The sequence below is a fragment of the Dunckerocampus dactyliophorus genome, chromosome 15 (genome assembly GCF_027744805.1).
Source record: "Dunckerocampus dactyliophorus isolate RoL2022-P2 chromosome 15, RoL_Ddac_1.1, whole genome shotgun sequence".
In the NCBI taxonomy this organism is placed as follows: domain Eukaryota; kingdom Metazoa; phylum Chordata; class Actinopteri; order Syngnathiformes; family Syngnathidae; genus Dunckerocampus; species Dunckerocampus dactyliophorus.
This window is the reverse complement of record NC_072833.1, coordinates 9,330,912-9,353,733: the sequence shown is the minus strand read 5'-3', so window position 1 is coordinate 9,353,733 and position 22,822 is coordinate 9,330,912. Positions and strand designations below refer to the sequence as shown.

Here is a 22,822-nt window from a genome sequence, read left to right as displayed (position 1 = left end):
GTACAACATAATAACATTGATTGACTACCTAATTGACTGCATTGATAGTTAGCATCAGTGGTATTTCTCTGGTTGTGTTAACTTTAGATCTGCGGGTCACCGCATACACGTTGCTGCAAAATTTATAGCCCTTACATGATGTGAAATATATAACCTGAAAATGGATGAACGAGTTGTTTGCGCACTTTTTTTTTTATCTGTCGGGCAGGGAACGCGCTTTATCTTTCTTTGTAGTACATGCACCATAAATTTCCATACATTTATCCATAATTTAGCAACTATGTCGCTAATATCTCAACATCAATCTCTTCTACATATGAGGTGTGTTATGAAGTGGTGATTGCCAGTGCTTGTGAAGTGCGCTCAGCCAAATATAATGAGCGTAAATAGAACTTGCTCGGTGATTAAGGGTGCAGACAAGTCTGAACATTTACGTGTTTTGATCTGACAAATCTTATGTAACTTTGATCAAATGTAGAATTACTACGGCTTCTACTTGGCGACAGCTTTCCCAACTAGACATTTTTGGTTCCCAGAACGTCACTCGGTGACACTGAAATGAACAAACAGTATTAAACATGGAGAAGGGGTAGGATAAATAAGATCTGCTCCGTCCTACTCCTTTTTGGACATTTGGGATTGTGCAAATGTTACCACCTGATGTTTGTGAATGTAATTTGTCAAGCATACCCGAAACAAATGACCCATATCATACCTTTGTGATTGAAATAAACAACATTAGTGTGTGAGTCAAACTGCAATCCATTCACTCACTAGCATTGTTATGTAAAGAGGAGGTCTTGCAGTGACGTGGAGTGGACACCAGGTGGCAGCATGAAGCTGGTAAAGCCTCGTCGTGACGTCACAAGCATGGCGACGCGCTGAGCTGTGACGCTTTCACCTGAGGAAGTTTTTTTTTTTAACTTATCTAATTACCGCAGACATCCAGCGGCTAAAAGCATGGATACAGACAGGCTAGCAAAGGTTTGACACTCACACCTTTATTTACAGGAAATGTGTTAAAAGCTAGCTAGCCGTTTAGCCAGCAGCATGTGGTTGAAGTAGTTTGACGTTCATGTTGTCCTCAGCTGGAGTTTGCAGTGCAGATGACGTGTGAGGGCTGTGGAGACCAAGTCAGAGCTGCTCTGGAGCACAAAGACGGTCAGAAGACATCTTACATCTTAGAACAGTTGTCGCATATTCAGCACTTTGAATGCAAGGTGTACTAAGTAAAGTTACTTTTTTTTAAAGTAAAAGTCATCTTTTGATGTTTCAGGCGTGCACTCTGTCCGCGTGGACGTCAGTGAAGGACTCGTGCTGGTGGAGTCCTCCCTAACCAGTGGCGAGGTGCAAGCCCTGATCGAAAGCACAGACCGCAGGGCTGTGTTTAAAGGAATGGGGGGCTCAGAGGAGCAAGGTGAAAATTTACGCCACAATTTTGCCCCAGTTTACCTGTATTCTCCGGTTAGCGTATAGTATGGTACGCAAAATTCCATGTTTTCAATACACTGCGTGAGTCCATCTGTATTCGTATTTTTTCATCAGAAAACGCACTTCGATTTTAGCGTCCTATTATCTAGCGAACAAAATGGCAACCAGAGTCGTAAGTTGCTATATTACGTCGCCCGTCTATGATGTCATCATTGGTTGACTCAAAAATGTTCATATGAAACACGTTTTTTTTGTCATTATAGTTTTGCATGCATAAACCAACTCTAAAAGCATATAAATTACAAATTTAAAGGGATAAATAAACATTTCAGTTTCAGTAAGGTTACTGTTGCCTTCATTGAAGACTACTGTTCCCAACAATGTGGCAGTGAGACACCAGACGGACACCATCTTCCTGTTTTGTCATTATTTCTTGAAATCAGTACTGTTTCTCGCCTTCTTTATCAGAAGGCTGGCACTTGCAACTTTCTTTGGCTCCACATTGGGTTACAGTATTGATGTGAGAAACACCATTGAATTCAAGAAATACCTCATGGCAAAACAGGAAGGTGATGGTGGTTGATCTCGCAGCCACAACGTATCTTTGGGGACAGTTATGTCAAGAATCATGCATTTTAATGAATGTTCAAGTAGCCTTAAATGTTTATTTACCCCTTTCATTCGTCATTTATATGCATTTTGAATAGTTTTCTCCATGATAAACCATAATTGTAAAGCTATAAAAACATTTTGTGTTAACATTTTTGGCTTCCTGGAAAAGATTAATTGGATCTCCATTATTTCTTATGGGAAGAGCTATTTGGTTTCCGTCCGTTTCGGTTAGTCAGACCTCCTGGAATGAATTAATGACACTAACCAAGGTTCCACTGTGTTTAAATGAACCTTTGTTTATACTTGCTGAGTGATTGTGTGACAGATCAGGGTGCAGCAGTGGCCATGCTGGCCGGCGAGGGGCAGGTCCAAGGAGTGGTGCGTTTTCTGCAGTTGTCTCCTGAGCGATGCTTGATTGATGGGACTATTGATGGCTTGGAGCCTGGAGCCCACGGCCTCCATGTACATGCACTCGGGGACCTTACAGATGACTGCCTGAGGTAGACCCAATGGTCACATGACAGCCAGCCAATCAGGAGAGGCACCTAATTAGGCCAATAATAATACATGACCTAACTAGTAATGTATTGATGCCACCACAAGGTAGAGCAGTTGTGTCTTCAACCACTTGAAATGTGTGATATACTCCAGAATATGTGGGTCCAAATTCTGGCTCCGGGGGCCATTAGCAGCCTGCAGCTCTTTTTTTTTTTTTTATTGGCTCACAGTCTAAACGCTTACAGATCATTTGAATAAAATACAAACAAAGCTGAAATGTAGGCTGCTGTTTTAAATATCTGCTTAGCTTATTTTCACCCATATTAATTTGGTTTTGTTTTGTCATTAAAGTAAACAAAAGGTGAAGACTATAACAGTAAAAGTGGTTTGCGCATCCTTTTTTTTTTGGTGGAAAATGTTTGGACACCCCTGCTCCAGGAGCTAGTTCTTGAGGTATTTTGTCTCTGGGACACTGTAGACTCTGATCTGTGCTTGTGTCAGCAGCTGTGGTGAACATTTCAACCCGTTTGGAAGACACCATGGTGGTCCACAAGATGCTGAGCGGGTATGACTTATCTGCATGAGAGATGTGTGCGGGATGTGATAATTTGCTGGTGTGGCTTACTGTGGGTGTGACTTTGCTGGTCCGGTGTGCTTCTGGATGTGACTATTTGCTGGTGTGGTGAACTTATGCATGTGACTACTGGCTGGTGCAACACACTTCTGGATGTGACTATTGGCTGGTGAGGTGTACTCTTTCAAAGACTGCGTTGTCGTTGTTCAGCATGTCGGTGATCTGGGAAACATTTTTGCTGCACCTAATGGCAGAGCATCATTTAGACTTGAGGACAGTCAACTGAAGGTCTGGGACGTGATTGGACGGTCTCTGGTGGTGGACGCTGGACCAGACGACCTGGGCCAGGGGGGTCATCCGCTATCCAAGCTGACAGGAAACTCTGGTGCCCGGTGAGTGACATCATGGGGGTGGAGCTATGGTTGGGTCTAGGTCAACTCTGCACTCATGTTCTTGCAGGCTGGCGTGCGGGATCATCGCTAGGTCAGCGGGCCTCTTTCAGAACCCCAAACAGATCTGCGCTTGCGACGGGCTCACGCTGTGGGAGGAGCGAGACCGGCCAATGGCCGGAAAAGGGCGGAGCAAAGCAGACACAGATACACTGGTGGCTAACCTCTGAGTGAGAACGTCATGTGACAAAGGATGAAAGGCGCTGATGAGAAAAGAACATTAAAAAACACATTAAAACATGAGAATACTAGCAAGTATTGGCTTTACATGAACATCAAAGAAAAAAATGTGTATTTTCCATTCACACCTAAAATAAAATAACAGTAAAAGAAAGTTGAAAACATGATAAAACATTTAACTTCGGTGTGTGCACGTTACTTCCGGTCTACAAATATGTCAGTGGCTTTTATGTGGACTCCCCCCCCCCCTTCCCCAATGCCCGGCAGTCAGACGGAAGCAGCCGCGACCATTTTGAAAGGCAGCACCGTAAAGGTAAGATGGTCGATGCTAGACATTTTCACTTTGGTCGACAAAAAAACGACAGTTGTTGTCCGCCAACATGTAGTCTTCGTGTGTACGCCCTTACCATGCTCATTACGCCACATCGACCGCACGCGCGCGCATACCTTGTGTTCTTGGTGTGTCTTTATGTGTGTCTGCTAGGTCGTTCGAAAATATTTGCCTTTTTTTAACTTCCGTTCTCGTTTCGTTTTGTACGCGCTTTGTGTATCGTTTTTTTAATCGGCGGAGCAAAAAGCACTTTGTTCCGCTCATTTGTTGTTTCCTGCGAACAATAAAACTCTGCATCGACGTTAACGTGATGAGTCAGCGGCCAGTGACGTCACCTGCAAGCATGTCGTACTTACTGTATGTCCAGCATGCTAGTTGTATGTTTTGCGGTTCAGTGTCCAGCAGTCTAATTGTATGCTGTGCAGTTTTGTGTCCAGCATTGTAGCGCTGTGTCATAATTGTGTGTCCAGAAATCTTGCTATGCTTTGCAGTACTATATGTCCAGCACTCGAACAGTATGCGTCGCTATTCTACATGTCTAGCGCTATGTGTGTGTCACAGTTGTGTGTCTAGGAGTGTATTTCTAAGTTGTGCAATTTTAAATGTTTTCCAGTCTTGTACTATATGTCCAGTAGTCTAGCTCTGTTGTGCATACAGAAGGCGCTGATGGAGGATCAGCTGTCTTGACCACAAAATAGAAAACTGTTGTGAGGTGTCAGGTTGCACCCACCCACACACACGCGCGCAAACATGCTTCCTTCACCTGTGGACGAAGCGCACAAGCTGTAGTCAGTGGTTTCCAAATTTTTCAAACCTGAAACCATGAGCCCCCTAATCCTGCACACTTAAAAAACAAAAACCTTTATCTGAATTAACTTGAAATATTTCACATGATTAATTGGTTAATTAATTTGGTAGGTAATTCCAAACCAAAGAAAAGAGGAGAGTAATTCACTTTAGTTAAAAAAATGTTTTCAGATAATTATTAGACCAGATTCTTTTTTTTTACAAACTGAAAAACATGTGTTCTTACCTTTTGTTTATATATGAAGTACATGCAGTCTTTGCTTCTCCAGGAAAAGTTCTGATACTTTGATGGAAAAGTCCGATCACCTCCTGGTGAGTTTGGGTGTATAGTCCTCCATCTTGGCAGTCCAATTCATTCATGCACGCCCCCACCTCTTCAGGATGCAGCGGTAGTGCAAGTGCCTTTATGTATTTTATTGTCTGATAAGCAAGAATAATGATGTCACATGTAAATTAAAGACATTACACAGGCTGTAGAAAGTCATGATGTATAATAAATGTTTTTGCAACATTCTAATAATGGTGACATGCCAACTCTGCACTCAGACGGTAGGTGAGTCTTGTACATGGTGGCCTCACCTTAGGTTTCTTCACAGTATTTGATCAGGAAATCTGCAAATTCAGAAAAATGCAATTTTCTTAATTAAAAATAATCATTTTTAACATATTTTCAACATTTCAAATGACGATCACACAGAAAATGCATTTATAATACAGTTCAATGGATAAATAATATTTGTTTTGTTATTATTCTTTTTTTTATATTTCATAATGACAGGTGAGGCCCTGAGCGCACGTCACTTGATGTAGGGATCCTTCCATTTGAATGGTTTGAATTTGAACTTCACTTTTTTGTCCACTCGCAATCGCAGTGCTTTATGTCTGCATATTAATTGAATGGGAAAGTTTAACATGCATGATAAGCCAGTATCCCAAGTACTAAAATTAGGGCTGATGTAAGTTTGCTTTAACGGCACCATTTGTTTTGACAAACGTCCTTGTTTGAGCCTCGGCCCACACCGTAGTTTGACGAAATGTAGGGGTAGGGTGGCAGATACTGTAGCTCTCACAGCAAGACCGAAGTTATTTGGATCTACTGTGCTTTGAGTTGAGTTGTCACTGAGTACGTACGTCGACTGCCAGCGAGAAGTGACAAGGTGGAGCACTGCTGGTATTTTTTAAATTGTCATTTATGCAGTGGTACCTTGGCATACGAGTGTTTTTTAGATGCGAGCCATCTCTTGGCTGTTTTTTTGCTTTGAACTGCAAGCTGAAATTTGTGTTACAAGCTGATATTTACCGGCAGGCATAACCAAGGACAGCTGTTTGGGGGGGGGGGTGTAAATGTGACCATGGCTGAAGATGAGAATAGATGTAAATAGCATTAGCAGCGCTAACATTAGAAGAGCACTAGCTAGTCACCGGGAAAGATTTTCAACACATCATCAAAACATACGTACATTATAGCGATGTAATTTATCTTATTATGTATTGTGTAAAACTATGACAGGAACAACATCAAATTAAAAGCACAAAATGAATACAGACCCACCATCCACTAGTACGACCCTGGAGTTTGTTTTTCAGAGAGGTCCAGCGCACATATATGCACTATATTAGCACTCGATGAGGTCATCAAATCTTATCTTTATGTATTCACACCTAGTATCAGCATTTGGGACCAAATATCAGGTGAAAGGGGAAAAATATAGTATAGTAGTCTTATCAGTGCAGCGTGGGAGAAAGTTAGAAGGTGCGTTCAAGGACCGTCGAACAAAGAGGGACAAGTCGCCGGTAGCATTAAACATGCAAAAACGGGGAGATTTCTAACTGTATATTATTTTTTGAATAAAATAATGGCCCATATTTCAAAAATGTATATCCCTTTACATAAAATTTGATATACGGTAGTTATTTTATTTTTGAAGTGTTTTTTTTTTTTTTTTATCATTCCCCTTGAACGTTTCCCGTGGCCCAGTGGTTGGGGACCTCTGCCTTGCAGCATGCTTGATGTGCTCTTTTACACATTTGAAAATACTGCAAGAATGCCACTCTTATAGAATTGGCTTCTTTATTTTATAACGTAAGATTAATGTCTACATCAACAAATGTAACTGTTGAATCGTATCGTTTGTACACTGTATAGAATTGTATAAAATTGTTCTGTTTTTAAAATATCATTTTTCAATCGGTGTCTTAGCCCGTGTATCTGGCTGCGTATCACATCGTTTACCACAAAGAGATTTGTATCCCGACTTATTAGGGATGAAAAACTTCTTTCTATCTGCATTTCTTGCGATTTAATTATGAGTTAACATGGACAAAATATGATTAATCGCAATTAAATATTTTAATTGATTGACAGCCCTAACTAAAATACATACAACCAGCAATAAAGGCTTATTTTTGGGGAAACCCCCACTCTTTCATCCAGACACACACACACACACACACACACACTCACACACGCTGACAGGCTTTGACCGCTGCGCAGTGTGGGGATCGGAACACCCAATATAAATGAATTCTTCAAGATTAAAAAACTCTTAATGCGCGACATATCAAACTTAGTTATTTGTTAATTTAACACACACAGAGCAATGAACAACTTCATACTTCAACTTCATTGTCTCCTTCTTTCTGCTTCATGCTCTTTGGACTGTGCAGGATCTGTGAGGCTTTCAGGTGCAAATGTAATTGTGAGTGTTAGGCGCAAATTTTTTTGACCTTTATTCACATACCCAATTTAGGTGGGTTGTAGATCATGGTCTTGGTTACCTAGGACATCCATCCATCCATTTTCTATGCAGCTTATCCTAATTAGGGTCAAGGGGGTATGCTGGAGCCTATCCCAGCTGACTTCGGGCGAGAGGCAGGGTACATACACCCTGGACTGGTCACTAGTCAGTCGCAGGGCACATATAGACAAACAGTCATTCACACTCACATTCATACGTATTGACAATTTAGAGTTAAACTAACATGCATGTTTTTGGAATGTGGTAGGAAACCAGAGTACCGGAGAAAACCACCTCTGACATGTCAAGCAAAATGTTATATGCCTTTATTAGTTATGTTAGTGGAGCTGATCAGTTAACATGGACACTCAGCTAATGTCTCCTTATGTGCAGCACGATGGACAAGAGCCACACGGTGAAGCTCTTTGTGGGCAACCTGGCGTTGGACACCACCCAGGAGGAGCTGTCAGCCATCTTTGAGCCGTATGGGCACGTGGTCAGCTGCAGCGTGCTGCGACAGTTCGCGTTTGTACACCTGCAGGGTGAAGGCGCCGCCGAGCGGGCCATCCGCGAGCTCAACGGACGGGAATTTCGCGGACGGAACCTGGTGGTGGAAGAATCGAGGGGACGGCCACTTCACTCCACCAAAGTCTTTGTGGGGAATCTGAGCGGCATGTGTACCACAGAGGATCTCCAGCAGCTCTTTCAGACCTTTGGGAAAGTTCTGGAATGTGACAAAGTCAAAGGTGAGCACACAGTTAAAGAAGCTTTATTATCATTGCAAGAGGGTACAATGAAATTCTGTTTTGCAGTATGTCCTTGCAGCAGCAGCATGTTCTAGTCGTAAAATTAAAATATATAATGTGATTAAAATAATAAAATAGTAAAAAAAAAAAGGTTGAGGGTGTTGGAGCCATGATTAACAGTGCAGTCATGAGTATACAGTGTTTACAAGACTCAGCACACAGCCCTGAGGAACACCAGTGTTGATGATGATGGGGGAGAATGTGAAGGTGCCCATTCTGACATGCTGGGGTCTGTTAGCCAGATTGATCCACAGACAGAGGGAGGTTCCAAGTTGTAGTGTCTGCTTGTTGATGTGTGGGCTGGGGCTGATGGAGTTAAATGTCGAGCTGAATTTAACAGATGCACAGACGACGCCATCTCCATTGCCCTCCACACTGCTCTCAGCCACATTGAAAACCTTGATATGCTGTAATACCAGCCTCTCCATACATTTCATGATCACCAGTGCCAGGGCCACAGGCCGGTATGCCTGCCTGTGATGGCAGAGGATTTGGGCACGTGGATTATGGTGGCAGTTGTCAGGCAGGCGGGGACTGTGGCTTGCTGCAGTGAGCGGTTAAGGATGTTAGTGAATACTGCAGCAAGCCGATGACCACATGATTTCACCCTGGTACTCCATCCAGTCCTGATACTTTCCTGGTGTCGATTCCAAGCAGGACTCGCAGTACCTGGTAATGTTGGATGTTGGGGGGCTGGTCGTGCTCTGATGGTGTTAGCTGTGTGTCCTCTGCCTGTCGATTGTCCTCTTCACAGCGGGAGAAAAAGGTGTTGAGCTGGCCCGGGAGAGAGGTGTCAGTGAGGGAGGGGGTGTTGTGGCATTGTTTATAGTCCGTAATGTTCTATATGCCTTTCCACATGGGGAAGGGGTTTTCTCCCTGAAGTTGACCTCTATCGGCTCTCTGTACTTCTGAAGGCTTCCCTTTTCCTTGACCTGAGTGCTGAATCCCTGGCCTGGAGCAGTGCTCTGATCTTGGCGTTAAGCCAGGGTTTTTGGTTGGGGAATGTTTTCACCTTGAATGTTTCCTTGATGTTACATTGTCCATGGAGAAACTGATGTATGACAGTACAGAGTGGAGGTGTGGTGCTCGATGTCTGGGTCTTCAAAGAGCTCACATATGGTGTCCTCAAAGCAGTCCTGCAAGGATAGTGTGGCCTCCTCAGTCCAGCACTGCGCTGACTTATACTGTGGCTTTGACCTACAGATAAGGGGCTTGTAAGATGGTGTCAGAAACAGGGAAAGAGTGTCCGAGGTGAGGGCGGGGGCGTAGTGTAGACCTGGTCTAACGTTCTGCCTTTCTTTGTTTCAAATCCGCCCGGAAGATTGTATGTCCTGGTAGTTCCACGGCTAGGTCCGGGATGTTTCCATGCAGCCAGGTCTCTGGTATCACCATGATACAGCTGTTTATCCGGTTGTTAACGTTCCATAGTTTAATCCCATCCATCTTCTTAACCAACAAATGGACGTTGGCCAGAAAGATGCTTAGATCGCTGGTTTATGCGTAGTCGCAGTTAGGCTAGCTTTGATGCCGCCTTGTTTGCCGTGTTTTCGCCGTCTTTCACAGCGCCGTCGTCGCCCCCTTTCTATCTGTTCTCACCAGCGTATCCTTTCCGGGAACTAGTTGATCCCTACCGTCCAGCCAGTCCAGTGTTGTTTCAGGCTGATAAGTAAGGTTTGAGTTTAAGTAAAAACTTAAATGAGCAAAGAATTTACAGTGCTGCCATGCTGTTTTTGTAAACTCATGACAATTTGACGCTAATGACCACCTTCTTCTTCCTCTTTGTGCATGTCAGCCACTTCCTGTGTCAGGTGTATATGTGCGGTTTTAGCTGTGATGCTAATTGTTGTCCCTGCGCTCAATGACAGCCAGGCATTCTTCTTCCGTAGGTTATGCCTTTGTGCATATGGAAAACAAAGAAGACGCACTTCAGGCCATCGAGGCACTTCACGGCACTTCCTTCAAAGGGCGTCCGCTCTCCGTGGAGCTCTCCAAGGTTCAGCCAAGCAAGCAGACACCCACTGGGAAGCTCCCGTGCGTCAACTGTGGGAAGCAGGGCCACTACGCTGGTGAGTGTCCGGTGGGGAAGCCTACGCTGGAGCAGTACCAGAGTCAGGCCGCTGTTCTGGCCGCTGCGGCTGCCGCCGCCGCCGGCCTGCCTCTGCAAGTGCAGCAGAGTGTGCACAACTCGGTGTACAACACATCCACGTTTGATCCCACATACGCCGCCCTGACCGGGATCTCCACAGGCACGCGCACAGACGGCAACCCTGTGAGCCCGGCTGTATACGGTGCCCTCGCCAGTCAGGTGTATGGCGCCAATGTGGCCAATCAACTGTACGGATCAGTGGCCAATCAGGCAGCTCTGACATCAGGAGCCGCTCAAGTTTACAGTTCAGTCACCCCTAACCTCTACGGCCAGGTGGCAGCAAATCCCGCCGCCGCTTACACAACGCCTGTTTACACGCCGACCATGGCCAACCCCATCTACCTGGCTGCCGCTCCTGGGATAGACATGCCCACAGCTGCGGCGGCGGCAGTCAACCCTGCCTACACAGTTGCGCCGGCGCCCGCTTACGCTCACATCACCGCCATGGGTGCAGCAGATCCTGCAACAGCCATCTTTGAAGCAGCCAGGCAGGCACATTATTTTGCTCAGGGTCAGCATGTCATGGCCGAGCAGCAGGCAGCGGCGGCTGCAGTAGCCAAGTCCGGTGAACGAGACCGCAGTCCGCTGCGAAGGACGGCCTCCCTCCTACCAGACCCCATCATGAAGCCGTTTATATACCAGAGAGCCAAACCACGGCGCTCGCTACTCCCGACACCCGCTGGCCGCACCGCCGAGGAGGCGGCATCTGAGGTGGCCGAGGACCCTGTAGCAAGGTAGGACGTGCTGTGTAGTGTCCATGTTTGTGTGTGTGTGTGTTAGCTACTGTGGTGCCATGATGATGCCCCTCCTCTTCCTGCCCTAACTCCGCCCCTTGCAGGTACTATGCCGACTACTACCAGCAGCTGCAGCAGTACCCTCAGTTCCAGTACGCCTACCCCTCCCCTGGGGCCGTGACCGCGCTTGCCGGCATGCCGGCGGTGCCCGCCATGACCACCCAGCCCGTGGCCACGCTGGATGCCCTCAGGCCAGTGGTTCCCACCGCCGCGGCTGTGGCAGCCGCCATGGCCACACCCAGGGTGTATGAGCCGCCGTTGCCGCCGCCCACACGCAAGGAGTCCATCCTCCGCCGCCCCGAACTCTCCCTTCACACGCCTGAGCCCCCTTTCCGATAGTCTGCCCCCACCCTCCCTTTGCTCACTTCCTCCTCAAACATGATGCTGGCTGTTTGTGGGGGGAGGGGGCGGGGCTATTAACCTGTTGGTCCTATTTGTGTCACACAATGCAGCCACTTGCCTGACGGCCATCTTTGACCTCACTTTGACCTCTTGTTGTGCCAGTAGTGGGCCGCCGCGACTCACCTTTGCCTTTATTCTTGAGTTCCTCAGGCCGGACCTGTGACATGAAGTTGCATTCTGTGCCACTTGCCATTCTCTCGGCAGCTCATTTCCAATCAGTTTTGCCTTATGTTAATTAGCTTAGCGACTGGGCCGAGGGGGCGGGGTCAGACAAGCACACACTGCCGGGTGGCTGCATTGTGTCGGACACCAGTGAGTGGGGGCTGGGGGGTAGTGAGCAGCACACTAAGTGAACTTAAAGCACATGTGACCCCTACTATACACCTTTGTTTTTTGCCCGATGTCGTCATGGCGACGCAGGAAGACACCGATCCCCCCCCCGCAGTGTTTTTATACAGCTGCCTACCTCTGCCCCCCCATGTTATATGTTTAGTGGCCTTTTTTTTTAAACATTTGTTTTATGTTTGTTTCCGTGTCATGTCCATAGAAACGTGTGACTACTGAATGAGAAGTTCAACTACGTGCCTGGGGGGGGTTACAGGAGAGGGACCTTTCCTAAAATAAAACAGTGTTTTCCTCGTTTACGTTCGTTTCATACAAAGACAAATGTGCATTGTGGTGCTGTGAAGGGGAAGTGAGAGCACAAGAGATTCGGGGGGGGGGCAGTGTCTTCCTGCACCCTGCCATCCAGCCCCCAACCCTCCCACCCCCGAACACCGTCTTCTCTTCCTGATTCTAGACGCGTCAGGTTGTTGTTGCAAAGAAATGTTTGGTGATTGTTTGTTGGGGGGACAAGTCCCGCCCCCCTCCTGCCAGCAAGCAATCACTGATTGGTCTTTGTTGTTGTCTGACAGCTGTGTTCTGCACATAGACACGCCCCTCTCCCATCCCCGTGGTCGTTACAGTCCTAGAACTTTGTGTGAACTTTGTCTTGTTTTGGGTTCAGGCTAGAGGAAAGTGGGCAGCTCTGATTGATCGACACGTGTACTGAAACGTTAATAAACTGTGTGGATGTTTACTAAAGGAACACAAAGCTTTTGGCCATTTACGCTCCTCCTTTTCCTCTTTGTGTGTATCTTTGGCTACTTGGCCACACCCACTTGATGGTCACGCACCTCCTGTTTGGGGGCGGGGTTTGTGTTGGGTGGGTGATGGGTGTTGCCTCGTCGTCTCTGCGTGTGTTTACGTGTTGACTGCATGACACCAGCAGCCCGCCATGGCCTCCACTAACTCTCTCAACTGAATTAGGTCACCTGGACGGCAGTCATCATGGCGGCGTGGGCGTGGATGACTTTTAGGGCGACGTGGGTCAGCGGCAAGGTAAATGAACTGAACTCTATCTCCCACCTGCTGCCCCTCCCCTAACTGCCTTGCCCAAAAGACCCCTCCCCCAGTTTTTCCACGGGCCCCGCCTTCCCTTGTCACCACTCCTCCTTCCTGCTTCCCTATGAAGGTGATGGGCGGGGCCTCAAGTCCTCCCGCACATCCTCAAACAACAGCCTCATGTGTGTGTGAGAGAGTGAGAGTGAGAGGATGGTTGTAGCATTGGGGACACACCCCTGTGGAGCCCACTCCGCCGTATTCGCCGCCCTCACGCCTCCCTCCTCCTGCCCACTATCCGCCGCTCACACACAGCGCTTTTCTCGCCGCCACCGCCGTCGCCACCTTGGATGTGAGCTTGTGGCTCCAACTTCCCAAACCTGCCCACCTCAATAACCTCCCACTCTCTTGTTGCCATGGAGACAAGGGCATGCTGATGGAGTGTGTATGTGTGCGTGTGTGAGAGAGAGAGAGAGAGAGTGCAGTGCAGTGCGAAAATGGCTTTGCTGCATCGACGGGGGAGGGGAAGATCCCGAGGCGTCCTATAAGATTGGGCCAGCGCCACCTGCAGATTGTCAACAATCTCAGAGTTCTTATAGGACGCTGATGACTCAGTGGACGTCAGCCTGTTTGCAATGAAGGCGGGGTTTATTGCACCATTTGTGTGTGGATTAAAGCTGCTCAGTAGCCCCTCCTGCTGGATGACACTAGACAAGCTCACGTGTTGGTTTAATAAAGAAATTGAAGTAACTGTCAAACAGTTGGATGAAAGCCTCTTCCTCATCAATGCATTTGTATTTGAATGGACCAATCCTCCTCCCGTTTGATGTCCATCCCAGGCCAGGGTCAGCTGACGACAGCCCTTCTGGAATCAGCTGATGATGAGGGTCAAAGTTCAGTGGTGAGATTCATCCTTCTTTGTTTTTAGTGGGCGTAGCTTCTGTTGACTTTTTTTCCCAGGTTATTCAGCATCAGTAACCATGGTGATGGGGCTCTTGTGAGTGTAGCGTTATGTTAGTGTTGAAAGAAATGAATAAAAGCTCTACTTCTTCACTCAGAGCCACTTGTCTTTTTTCCAAAGCAAAGTTGATTTCCGGACACATGGTGACCACTTTAAACACACACACACATACACACACACAGCTTCATTAACAGCAACAGGTGCATGTCTCAATACTTGACTGACATGCAGGCGGGCCACTCACATGCCCCCGAACTCCGCCCCCTGCACCTTTTTTGGGCCAGAACCTGATACTCATGATCATGTGCGCCACATGCTGAGCACCAAAGGAGCAGCAGATTGGGAGCAGTATAGCAGAGTCCAGCAGAGTGAGTCCAGCACGGTCCAGCAGAGCGAGTCCAGCACGGTGTGACCAGTCTTGTTGATCTCTTTTCAGCGGCACCATGACGGCGCTTGAGAGCCACATGACGTACACCATCCATCATGAGGAGACCTACATGACCCAAGAGGAGGACTGGGACCGGGACCTGTTGCTTGACCCAGCCTGGGAGAAGCAGCAGAGGAAGGTATGCCTTAGTATGTGTGTGCGTTGTGTGTGCGCCTCTAAATGATGTCTTTCAGTGTGTCACCTTTTTAGCATGTTCACTTGACAAATTACAAGTTTGGGGCTAGCCTGCTCCTTGAACCTGGCACCAAGCCTGCTGAAAGCAGAGCTGGAAGATATTTTAGGCCTTGGAACTTTCTCAGTGTTGTCTTTCAGTACCCCCCCACCCAATGTCTAAATATACCCCACCTTCAGCCTGCCTTGCAGTCTGTGCTCCGAGGAACTTCACTGAAATGCCTTCTTCCCAGCAAAGCTGTGGAAACAATAGTAGTAGTGTCACTAAGGCTGCCAAGTTGGACCTAAGCACCTTCTTATCTCTGTGGCAGATCAGAATCAAGCATTGGTTTGTGTTCTGGAGGATATGTTGCAGATGAGCTGAGAGACACTGACAGATGGTGGCAAGGCCGGCTTGGTTTCACATGCACGCCTCCAAATAAACGTCCTCCTAAAAATACTCGCCATCCTCCTGCAGGCATCCTTTGCTTTCCAAATGTTTTTTTTCTTCTCCATCTTGACTTGTGCCCCTCACCCCTAAACCCCAACCCCGTAAAGATGGAGGAGCATCATGAAGATGGAGGAGAAAAAGGAAGTGAAGCTTTCAGTAATTTTTTTGTTGCTTGGCATATTCTGCGGAGGCGGGTGGGTCAACACAGGTTGCCTGCCTGCCTACAGGTGTACAGTGGGGAGGTGGCTGTGTTAGCCGCCCAGGTGATGTAACTCTGTGGCGTGGCATCGTTAAGATTTGGAGGATTAGGGAGGCATCTTGATGACCTCATAATAAGACTTTTGCCAACAGGTGTGTGTGTTTTCATCAGGTCATCCTCATCTATCCATTCCTTCCTCTTACAGCTTGCCTCAGGAATCCCGCCTTCTCAGCTGTCCCTCGGTGTCCCATGGCAACCCAATTTAGCCCCCATGCACCTTTTCTCACACACACACACACACACACAATTTGGCCTAGTGACCTGAGAGGGCTGCATTGGGAGTCTGTCTAAATTTGGTCATGCATGGTAAAGGACCGCGCACCTGCCAGGACCTCAGCTGGCCCCCTTCAGAGGCGCACAAAAGTGACCTCGCTCACTAATTTGGTGCCATGTGATGCAATGCTGTAGTTGTGTAAAATGTTTCACTTTATTTTGACTTGTCAACTCTTTATTTATACTGCATGTCTTTGAGGAGTGTTCACTCTGCTGCTTCAAATACACTGCTGCACCTTTGCCATCCCTCCCATTCAGCTAAACGTGTGCGTGTGTGTCAGACGTTCACAGCCTGGTGCAACTCTCACCTGAGGAAGGCTGGCACGCAGATTGAGAACATTGAGGAAGATTTCAGAAATGGCCTCAAGCTGATGTTGCTTTTGGAGGTCATATCAGGTTGGTGTCAAGCAAACACACTCAAATCCCACACACAGGTAGGGAATACTGAATTTGTGGGCACGCACAGGTGAGAGGCTTCCCAAACCAGACAAAGGCAAGATGCGCTTTCATAAGATCGCCAATGTGAACAAAGCTCTGGACTTCATCTGCAGCAAAGGCGTCAAGCTGGTGTCCATCGGCGCTGAGGGTAAGGAGGCCAACAAGATCATCACAGTGACCTCACAGACATTCAAACAGTCAATCACTTTTGTGTGTGTGTTTGCAGAAATTGTTGATGGCAACGTAAAGATGACACTTGGAATGATCTGGACCATCATCCTACGCTTCGCCATCCAGGACATCTCTGTTGAAGGTGTGCGTGTGCACGTGTAAACAAGGAGCTGTGTGTATCAGAATCTCTGTGTGCACCTTAACGAGGTGTTCTTGTGCAGAGACATCTGCTAAGGAGGGTCTGCTGTTGTGGTGTCAGAGGAAAACTGCCCCCTACAGGAACGTCAATGTGCAGAACTTCCACATCAGGTGAGTGCTGTACAGTGCTGCCCACCAGTACAAATACAACAGGACGCTTTGCTGCCCTCCTTAGAGGTTTCTTGACATCTTCCTTGTCTTTTTGCCGGTGTGGTGTCTCAGCTGGAAGGACGGCCTGGCTCTGTGCGCCCTCATTCACAGACACAGACCCGACCTCATCGACTACTCCAAACTGAGAAAGGTGCCTCGTACTTTCCTTCGCCTCCTCCTGAAGCCAAGCGGAGGTGAAAGTGTCTACTTCCTGTCAGCTGCTCACATTTCCTGTTTACCTGCAGGACGATCCCATTGGGAATCTCAACACGGCCTTTGAGGTAGCTGAGAAGTTCCTGGACATCCCAAAAATGTTGGATGCTGAAGGTGAGCTTCGCTCTCCCAGCTAGCTAAGTGTAAGCTAACGGTTGTTCTGACCTGCAGACATCGTTAACACGCCCAAACCTGACGAGAAGGCCATCATGACTTACGTGTCCTGCTTCTACCACGCCTTTGCCGGCGCCGAGCAGGTACGCTTTGCACACGGGAAGGTGCTCTCTTTGTCTGACCGCCTGGTGCTTCTGCTGTTTGACTGACAGGCTGAGACGGCCGCCAACCGGATCTGTAAGGTTCTGGCAGTCAATCAGGAGAATGAGAAGCTGATGGAGGAGTATGAGAAGCTGGCCAGTGAGGTGAGAAATGTCCTTGTACGGTTTTTGTGTTTTAGCTGGCAGTTGTCGCAATCAAAATGTCTCTCATATGCAGCTTCTGGAGTGGATCCGCCGCACCATCCCCTGGTTGGAGAACCGTGTGGCCGAGCAGACCATGCGCGCCATGCAGCAGAAGTTGGAGGACTTCCGCGACTATCGGCGCGTGCACAAGCCACCCCGTGTGCAGGAGAAGTGTCAGCTGGAGATCAACTTCAACACCCTGCAGACCAAACTGAGGTTGAGCAACAGGCCCGCCTTCATGCCCTCCGAGGGCAAGATGGTGTCGGTGAGCACACGACGTCACGCTAATGTTGTCAAAGACCGACAACACAAGAGTCACTTTGCCCGCGTCTCCCTCCCGCAGGACATTGCCAATGCCTGGAAGGGTCTGGAGCAGGTGGAGAAGGGCTACGAAGAGTGGCTGCTCACGGAGATCCGCCGCCTGGAGAGACTGGATCATCTGGCTGAGAAGTTTAAGCAGAAGTGTGCCATGCACGAGTCCTGGACTGCAGGTCAGTCTTCAGTCGCTGGTCAGTCTGCGCATCATGGCGCAGACTCTGCACCAGCTGACATTGTGTGATGTGGTTTCAGGTAAGGAGGACCTGTTGTCCCAGAAGGACTATGAGTCGGCATCTCTGATGGAGATCAGAGCCCTGATGAGGAAGCATGAGGCCTTTGAGAGTGACCTCGCCGCTCACCAAGACCGTGTGGAGCAGATTGCTGCCATTGCGCAGGAGCTCAAGTAAGATGAGCACTTGGCAACAGTCATGGTCTTGGTGGAGGTCTACTCGTGTTCATGCTATCAATGTGTGTGTGGCGCTCCAGTGAGCTGGACTACCATGATGCTGCCACCGTCAACGCCCGCTGTCAGGGTATCTGTGACCAGTGGGACAACCTGGGCACACTGACCCAGAAGAGGCGGGACGCTCTGGAGGTACTAAAACTCTCTCATGTCTTCTGTTTCATTTTGTGATTCGAATGTCACCTCTTTGCAGCGCGTGGAGAAGCTTTGGGAGACCATCGACCAGCTCTACCTGGAGTTCGCAAAGAGGGCGGCACCCTTCAACAACTGGATGGATGGAGCCATGGAGGACCTGCAGGACATGTTCATCGTTCACAGCATTGAGGAGATCCAGGTGCCAATGCAAGTTCTAACACTGTGACCCAGCCACTACTCTTCATCATCATATCTTAACCCCCTCCAAAAACCCCATGCCCCCTCCCTCCCTCCAGAGTCTGATCACCGCCCACGACCAGTTCAAGGCCACACTGCCAGAGGCCGATAAGGAGCGCATGGCCACGCTGGGCATCCACACAGAGATCTTGAAGATTGCTCAGACGTATGGGATTAAGCTGTCCGGAATCAACCCCTACACAAGCCTGACCTCCCAGGACATCAGCACCAAGTGGGACACGGTGAGTGGACGTGTGAGTCCTGACGAGTTGTTTGTGACGTGTTTGTGACGCTGCAATGTTGGCATGCAGGTTAAACACCTGGTGCCCCTCAGAGACCAAATGCTGCAGGAGGAGGTGGCCCGACAGCAGGCCAACGAGCGGCTCCGGCGCCAGTTTGCTGCCCAGGCCAACATCATCGGACCCTGGATCCAAACCAAGATGGAGGTAAGGCGCGGACATTGCCGAAGGAGGTGCGCGTGGCACTTTGAGCTGACGTGACTGTGGGTGCAGGAGATCAGCCACGTATCTGTGGACATCGCTGGCTCTCTGGAGGAGCAGATGAACAGCCTGAAGCAGTACGAGCAGAACATCATCAACTACAAGTCTAACATCGACAAGCTGGAGGGCGATCACCAGCTGAGCCAGGAGTCTCTTATCTTTGACAACAAGCACACCAACTACACCATGGAAGTAAGTCACCCTTGTGTCCTCTCCCGTCGCATCTCCTGTTCGGTCCGCTAACATACACGTGGTCCGCTGCAGCATATCCGTGTGGGCTGGGAACAGCTGCTCACCACCATCGCTAGAACCATCAATGAGGTGGAGAACCAGATCCTGACTAGAGACGCGAAGGGCATCAGCCAGGAGCAGCTAAATGAGTTCAGAGCATCCTTCAACCACTTTGACAGAGTGAGGCTTTCACACACGCCCCAAAATTGTCAGCACCTTCACTACAGCGTGCAAGAACTCCATTTGTCTTTGCAGAAGAGAAACGGAATGATGGACCCAGACGACTTCCGTGCCTGCCTCATCTCTATGGGCTACGACCTGGTGGGCCTCAACGTCCACATTGGATGGTTTATGTGTGCGCACTCATCAGTGTGTGTCTCTGTGTGTGTGTGTGTGTGACAGGGGGAGGTGGAATTTGCACGCATTATGACCCTGGTGGACCCCAACAACACCAGCGTCGTCACCTTCCAAGCCTTCATCGACTTCATGACCCGAGAAACCGCAGAGACTGACACCGCTGAGCAAGTTATGGCCTCCTTCAAGATCCTGGCCTCAGACAAGGTATGTGCGCGCACACACACACACACACACACGATGCAAGTCGTAGTTGAATAATAATATATAATTACTATATTATATTTTAATGATACTATAAACTAATGTAATACTTCAGCCTTCCATGTAAAGGGTGCCTCTAAAATCTGGACATATAAAAAAATGCATTACAGTGGAACCTTGATTAGCGTCCGCCCCACTTGACGTGTTTTTCCGTCGAAAATTTACGACCAAAATTTTGCCTTAGTTTGCTTACATTTTCCGGTTAACGTACAATATGGTGCTCGTCTCATCATGTTGTTAATACACTGTGCGAGTGCAACTGTGTTATTTGTGTATTTTTATAACAAAACGTCCTCGTTAGCATCCTAGCTTGTCACTACATGGAAACAGGAACTGGAAGTCAGTTTCATCGCCCGTCTATAATGTCATCAGTGGCTGGCTCTCAAAAATGTTAACACAAAACACATTTTTATAGATTTCCAATTATAGTTTTGCATGCATAAAACAATTATAAATGTGTATATGATGAATAAAAGGTATAAATGTACATTTAAGGTTATGTTTACCTTCATTGAAGATGTGACTGTTCCCCAAGACACAATGTTGCAGCGAGACCAACATGGACACCATCTTCCTGTTTTGTCATGAGTACTTTCTTGAATTCAATGCTGTTTCTCACCTTCTTTATCTAATGTTGGCACTTGCAACTTTCTTTGGCTCCATTTTGGGCTCATGAAATAACTAGACAAACAAAAAAGGAAGGTGGTGTCCATGTTGATGTCTGATGTCACTGCCAAATCATATCTTTGGGAACAGTCACGTCAAGAATCACAAGAATCCCGTCTTCAGTGCAGGTAAAAGTCAACTTAAATGTTCATTTATCCCTTTCATTCATCATTGATATGTAATTATATGCATTTCAAATTGCTTTCTGCATGTCAAACTATAATTGTAATTGGCTTTGGATTAATTGGATTTACAATATTTCTTATGGGAAAAAATATTCGGTTATTGTCCGTTTCAGTTAGAGTCTGACTTTCTGGAATGAATTAATGATACCAACCAAGGTTCCACTGTATTGTACAATTATTTAAAAAAATAAATAAAAAACATAATACACACTACTTGCAAAAATGTACAGATTTTGGGCTTTCGGGTGAAATTTCAGGATGAACCTAAAATGCCTTATAACCTTTTACAGGTGCACTTAATTTGACCTTCTCTAAACATGTCCAACTGTTCAATGTTTTGCTACTTTTTGCACAACTTGCTGTTCTCTAACAAGGAACTGAACGACATAATCACAACAGGTGACTTTTAATTTTCACAGAAATGCATGCGGTTTGCGCTTCTATGACTCTTCCAGTTCCTGTAGCTCCGTTGCAACCTGCTGACACTTAAAACACTCTAAGCTCACTTGCCACTTCCCTCAGAGAACATCTCGTCCGAAGCCTCACAATGGTGAATGATGAATTGTTAGATGTCATCTTGGTCCCATGACGTAAAAATGTGAACAGCATGATGAAGAGGATTGTTTGAATACCAATTCTAACTGAACCAGGATATTTATTGGTCTATTCATGGATCACACACACCTGTTATGAACTTTGCTGTTCAAAAAGTACTGAAACATTGAACAGTTGGACATGTGTATTCAAAACTTTAGCCAAGGTCAAATTAAGTTCACCTGTTAAGGTTATAGTACATTTTAGGTTCACCCGAAAGCCCAATATCCCTTTTCGGGAGTAGTGTACTTATTTTCAATTTTATTTATTCATTTTGTAAATTATTTGTTAATATAACGCGAGATCGACAAGCGAATTGGTGCGGCGTCTGCAGTGATGCAGACTCTAGATAGGTCTGTTGTGGTGAAGAGAGAGCTAAGCCGAAAGGCAAAGCTCTCAATTTACTGGTCGATCTACGTTCCTACCCTGACCTGTGGTTATGAGCTTTGGGTAATGACCGAAAGGACAAGATCGCGGGTACAAGAGGCCGAAATGAGTTTTCTCTGTAGGGTGGCTGGGCTCTCCCTTAGAGATAAGGTGAGAAGCACTGCCATCCGGGAGAGACTCGGAGTAGAACCGCTACTCCTCCGCATTGAGAGGAGCCAGATGAGGTGGCTCTGGCATCTGGTCAGGATGCCTCCCGGACGCCTCCCTGGCCTGGGATCTCCTCGGGATCCACTGGGAGGAGCTGGACGAAGTGGCCGGGGAGAGGAAAATCTGGGCCTCCCTGCTTAGGCTGCTGCTCCCGCGACCCGATCTCGGATAAGCAGTAGAAGATGGATGGATGGATGGATGGATGGTGAAGTCAATGTTTTTCATTTGTATATAATACTAATATGTTCAGACTTTATGGACACCCTGCAGAATACAAAATCACTGATTAACTTGACACACTAGTAAAAAACTATTAAAACTTAAAAAACCTTGCCCACTCAGAACTACATCACGGTGGAAGAGCTTCGCCGCGAGCTTCCGCCCGAGCAGGCCGAGTACTGCATCAGCCGCATGACCCGCTACATTGGACCTGACAGCCCGGCCGGTGCCCTGGACTACATCTCTTTCTCCAGCGCTCTCTATGGGGAGAGCGACTTGTAAAGAGCCTCAGTTAGGTGTGGCGACACCCTGCCCTTCAGAAAGGAATTCAACCTTTGTTGTACTTGTGCAGCTGCATGTTTACACTTGTGTAGAGCCCCCCCCCCCCCCCCCCCCCAACACACACACACACACATATATACACACACAGTCGATCTGGAGGAGGGATGAGAGCAACGATGTCATGTTCATATGCAAAGCATTGTGGGTAACTACAGGTGTAAATAAAGCGGCGTGGGGAATGAAGAGAAATGGAGCCTCTTTTTGGAGTCTTAATGAGCACGAGTGCTAACAAGATGCATCATCGGGAAGGTTGTGACGATGGTACGTGGGCCTGACGTCATTGTCAAGCCAGATGCTGATGTGTGACCTTCGTCTGTGCTCCTCCTCCTCCTCCGGAAACAAAACTTGAAATAAAACCTGTCACATTTTAACCAGCAAAGCACTTTTGGTGTGCGTTCCATT

The 22,822-nt window shown here is 47.5% G+C and overlaps 3 protein-coding genes and 1 long non-coding RNA gene across 9 annotated transcripts; 3 read left to right on the top strand and 1 right to left on the bottom strand.

The window, feature by feature from the left end:
• Positions 1–848: 848 nt before the first annotated feature.
• Positions 849–3,741, top strand: ccs (copper chaperone for superoxide dismutase). The gene is made up of 7 exons (XM_054800255.1): positions 849–984; positions 1,089–1,161; positions 1,277–1,417; positions 2,369–2,543; positions 3,046–3,106; positions 3,326–3,507; positions 3,575–3,741. Exons 1-7 carry the CDS (start codon positions 961–963, stop codon positions 3,732–3,734), a joined length of 816 nt encoding a protein of 271 aa, XP_054656230.1. The 5' UTR covers positions 849–960; the 3' UTR covers positions 3,735–3,741.
• On the bottom strand, positions 988–1,614 carry LOC129194833 (uncharacterized). The gene is made up of 3 exons (XR_008573807.1): positions 1,453–1,614; positions 1,240–1,356; positions 988–1,145 (listed from the first exon to the last, which is right to left on the bottom strand). It is a non-coding gene; the product is annotated as an uncharacterized LOC129194833 (long non-coding RNA).
• Positions 3,742–3,922: 181 nt separating the features above from the next.
• Positions 3,923–11,718, top strand: rbm14b (RNA binding motif protein 14b). Of its 4 annotated transcripts, none has more exons than XM_054800239.1 (4): positions 3,923–4,057; positions 8,014–8,366; positions 10,292–11,306; positions 11,411–11,718. In XM_054800239.1, exons 2-4 carry the CDS (start codon positions 8,018–8,020, stop codon positions 11,703–11,705), a joined length of 1,659 nt encoding a protein of 552 aa, XP_054656214.1. In that variant the 5' UTR covers positions 3,923–4,057; positions 8,014–8,017; the 3' UTR covers positions 11,706–11,718. The 4 variants fall into 4 exon arrangements, with proteins under 4 accessions (XP_054656214.1, XP_054656215.1, XP_054656216.1 ...); XM_054800240.1 differs by lacking the exon at positions 3,923–4,057 and adding an exon at positions 4,064–5,711; XM_054800241.1 differs by lacking the exon at positions 3,923–4,057 and having other exon boundaries at positions 4,064–8,366; positions 10,313–11,306.
• Positions 11,719–14,342: 2,624 nt separating this feature from the next.
• On the top strand, positions 14,343–22,819 carry actn3b (actinin alpha 3b). Of its 3 annotated transcripts, none has more exons than XM_054800222.1 (21): positions 14,343–14,477; positions 14,546–14,675; positions 15,972–16,086; positions 16,157–16,276; positions 16,355–16,441; positions 16,521–16,608; positions 16,720–16,798; positions 16,893–16,974; positions 17,032–17,117; positions 17,187–17,279; positions 17,353–17,583; positions 17,662–17,809; positions 17,889–18,039; positions 18,123–18,231; positions 18,293–18,433; positions 18,531–18,713; positions 18,783–18,917; positions 18,984–19,163; positions 19,236–19,523; positions 19,605–19,763; positions 22,202–22,819. In XM_054800222.1, the coding sequence occupies exons 2-21, from the start codon at positions 14,553–14,555 to the stop codon at positions 22,358–22,360; spliced, it is 2,757 nt and encodes a 918-aa protein (XP_054656197.1). In that variant the 5' UTR covers positions 14,343–14,477; positions 14,546–14,552; the 3' UTR covers positions 22,361–22,819. The 3 variants fall into 3 exon arrangements, with proteins under 3 accessions (XP_054656197.1, XP_054656198.1, XP_054656196.1); XM_054800223.1 differs by lacking the exon at positions 14,343–14,477 and having other exon boundaries at positions 14,527–14,675; positions 19,236–19,382; positions 19,458–19,523; positions 22,202–22,818; XM_054800221.1 differs by lacking the exon at positions 14,343–14,477 and having other exon boundaries at positions 14,527–14,675.
• Positions 22,820–22,822: the final 3 nt, after the last annotated feature.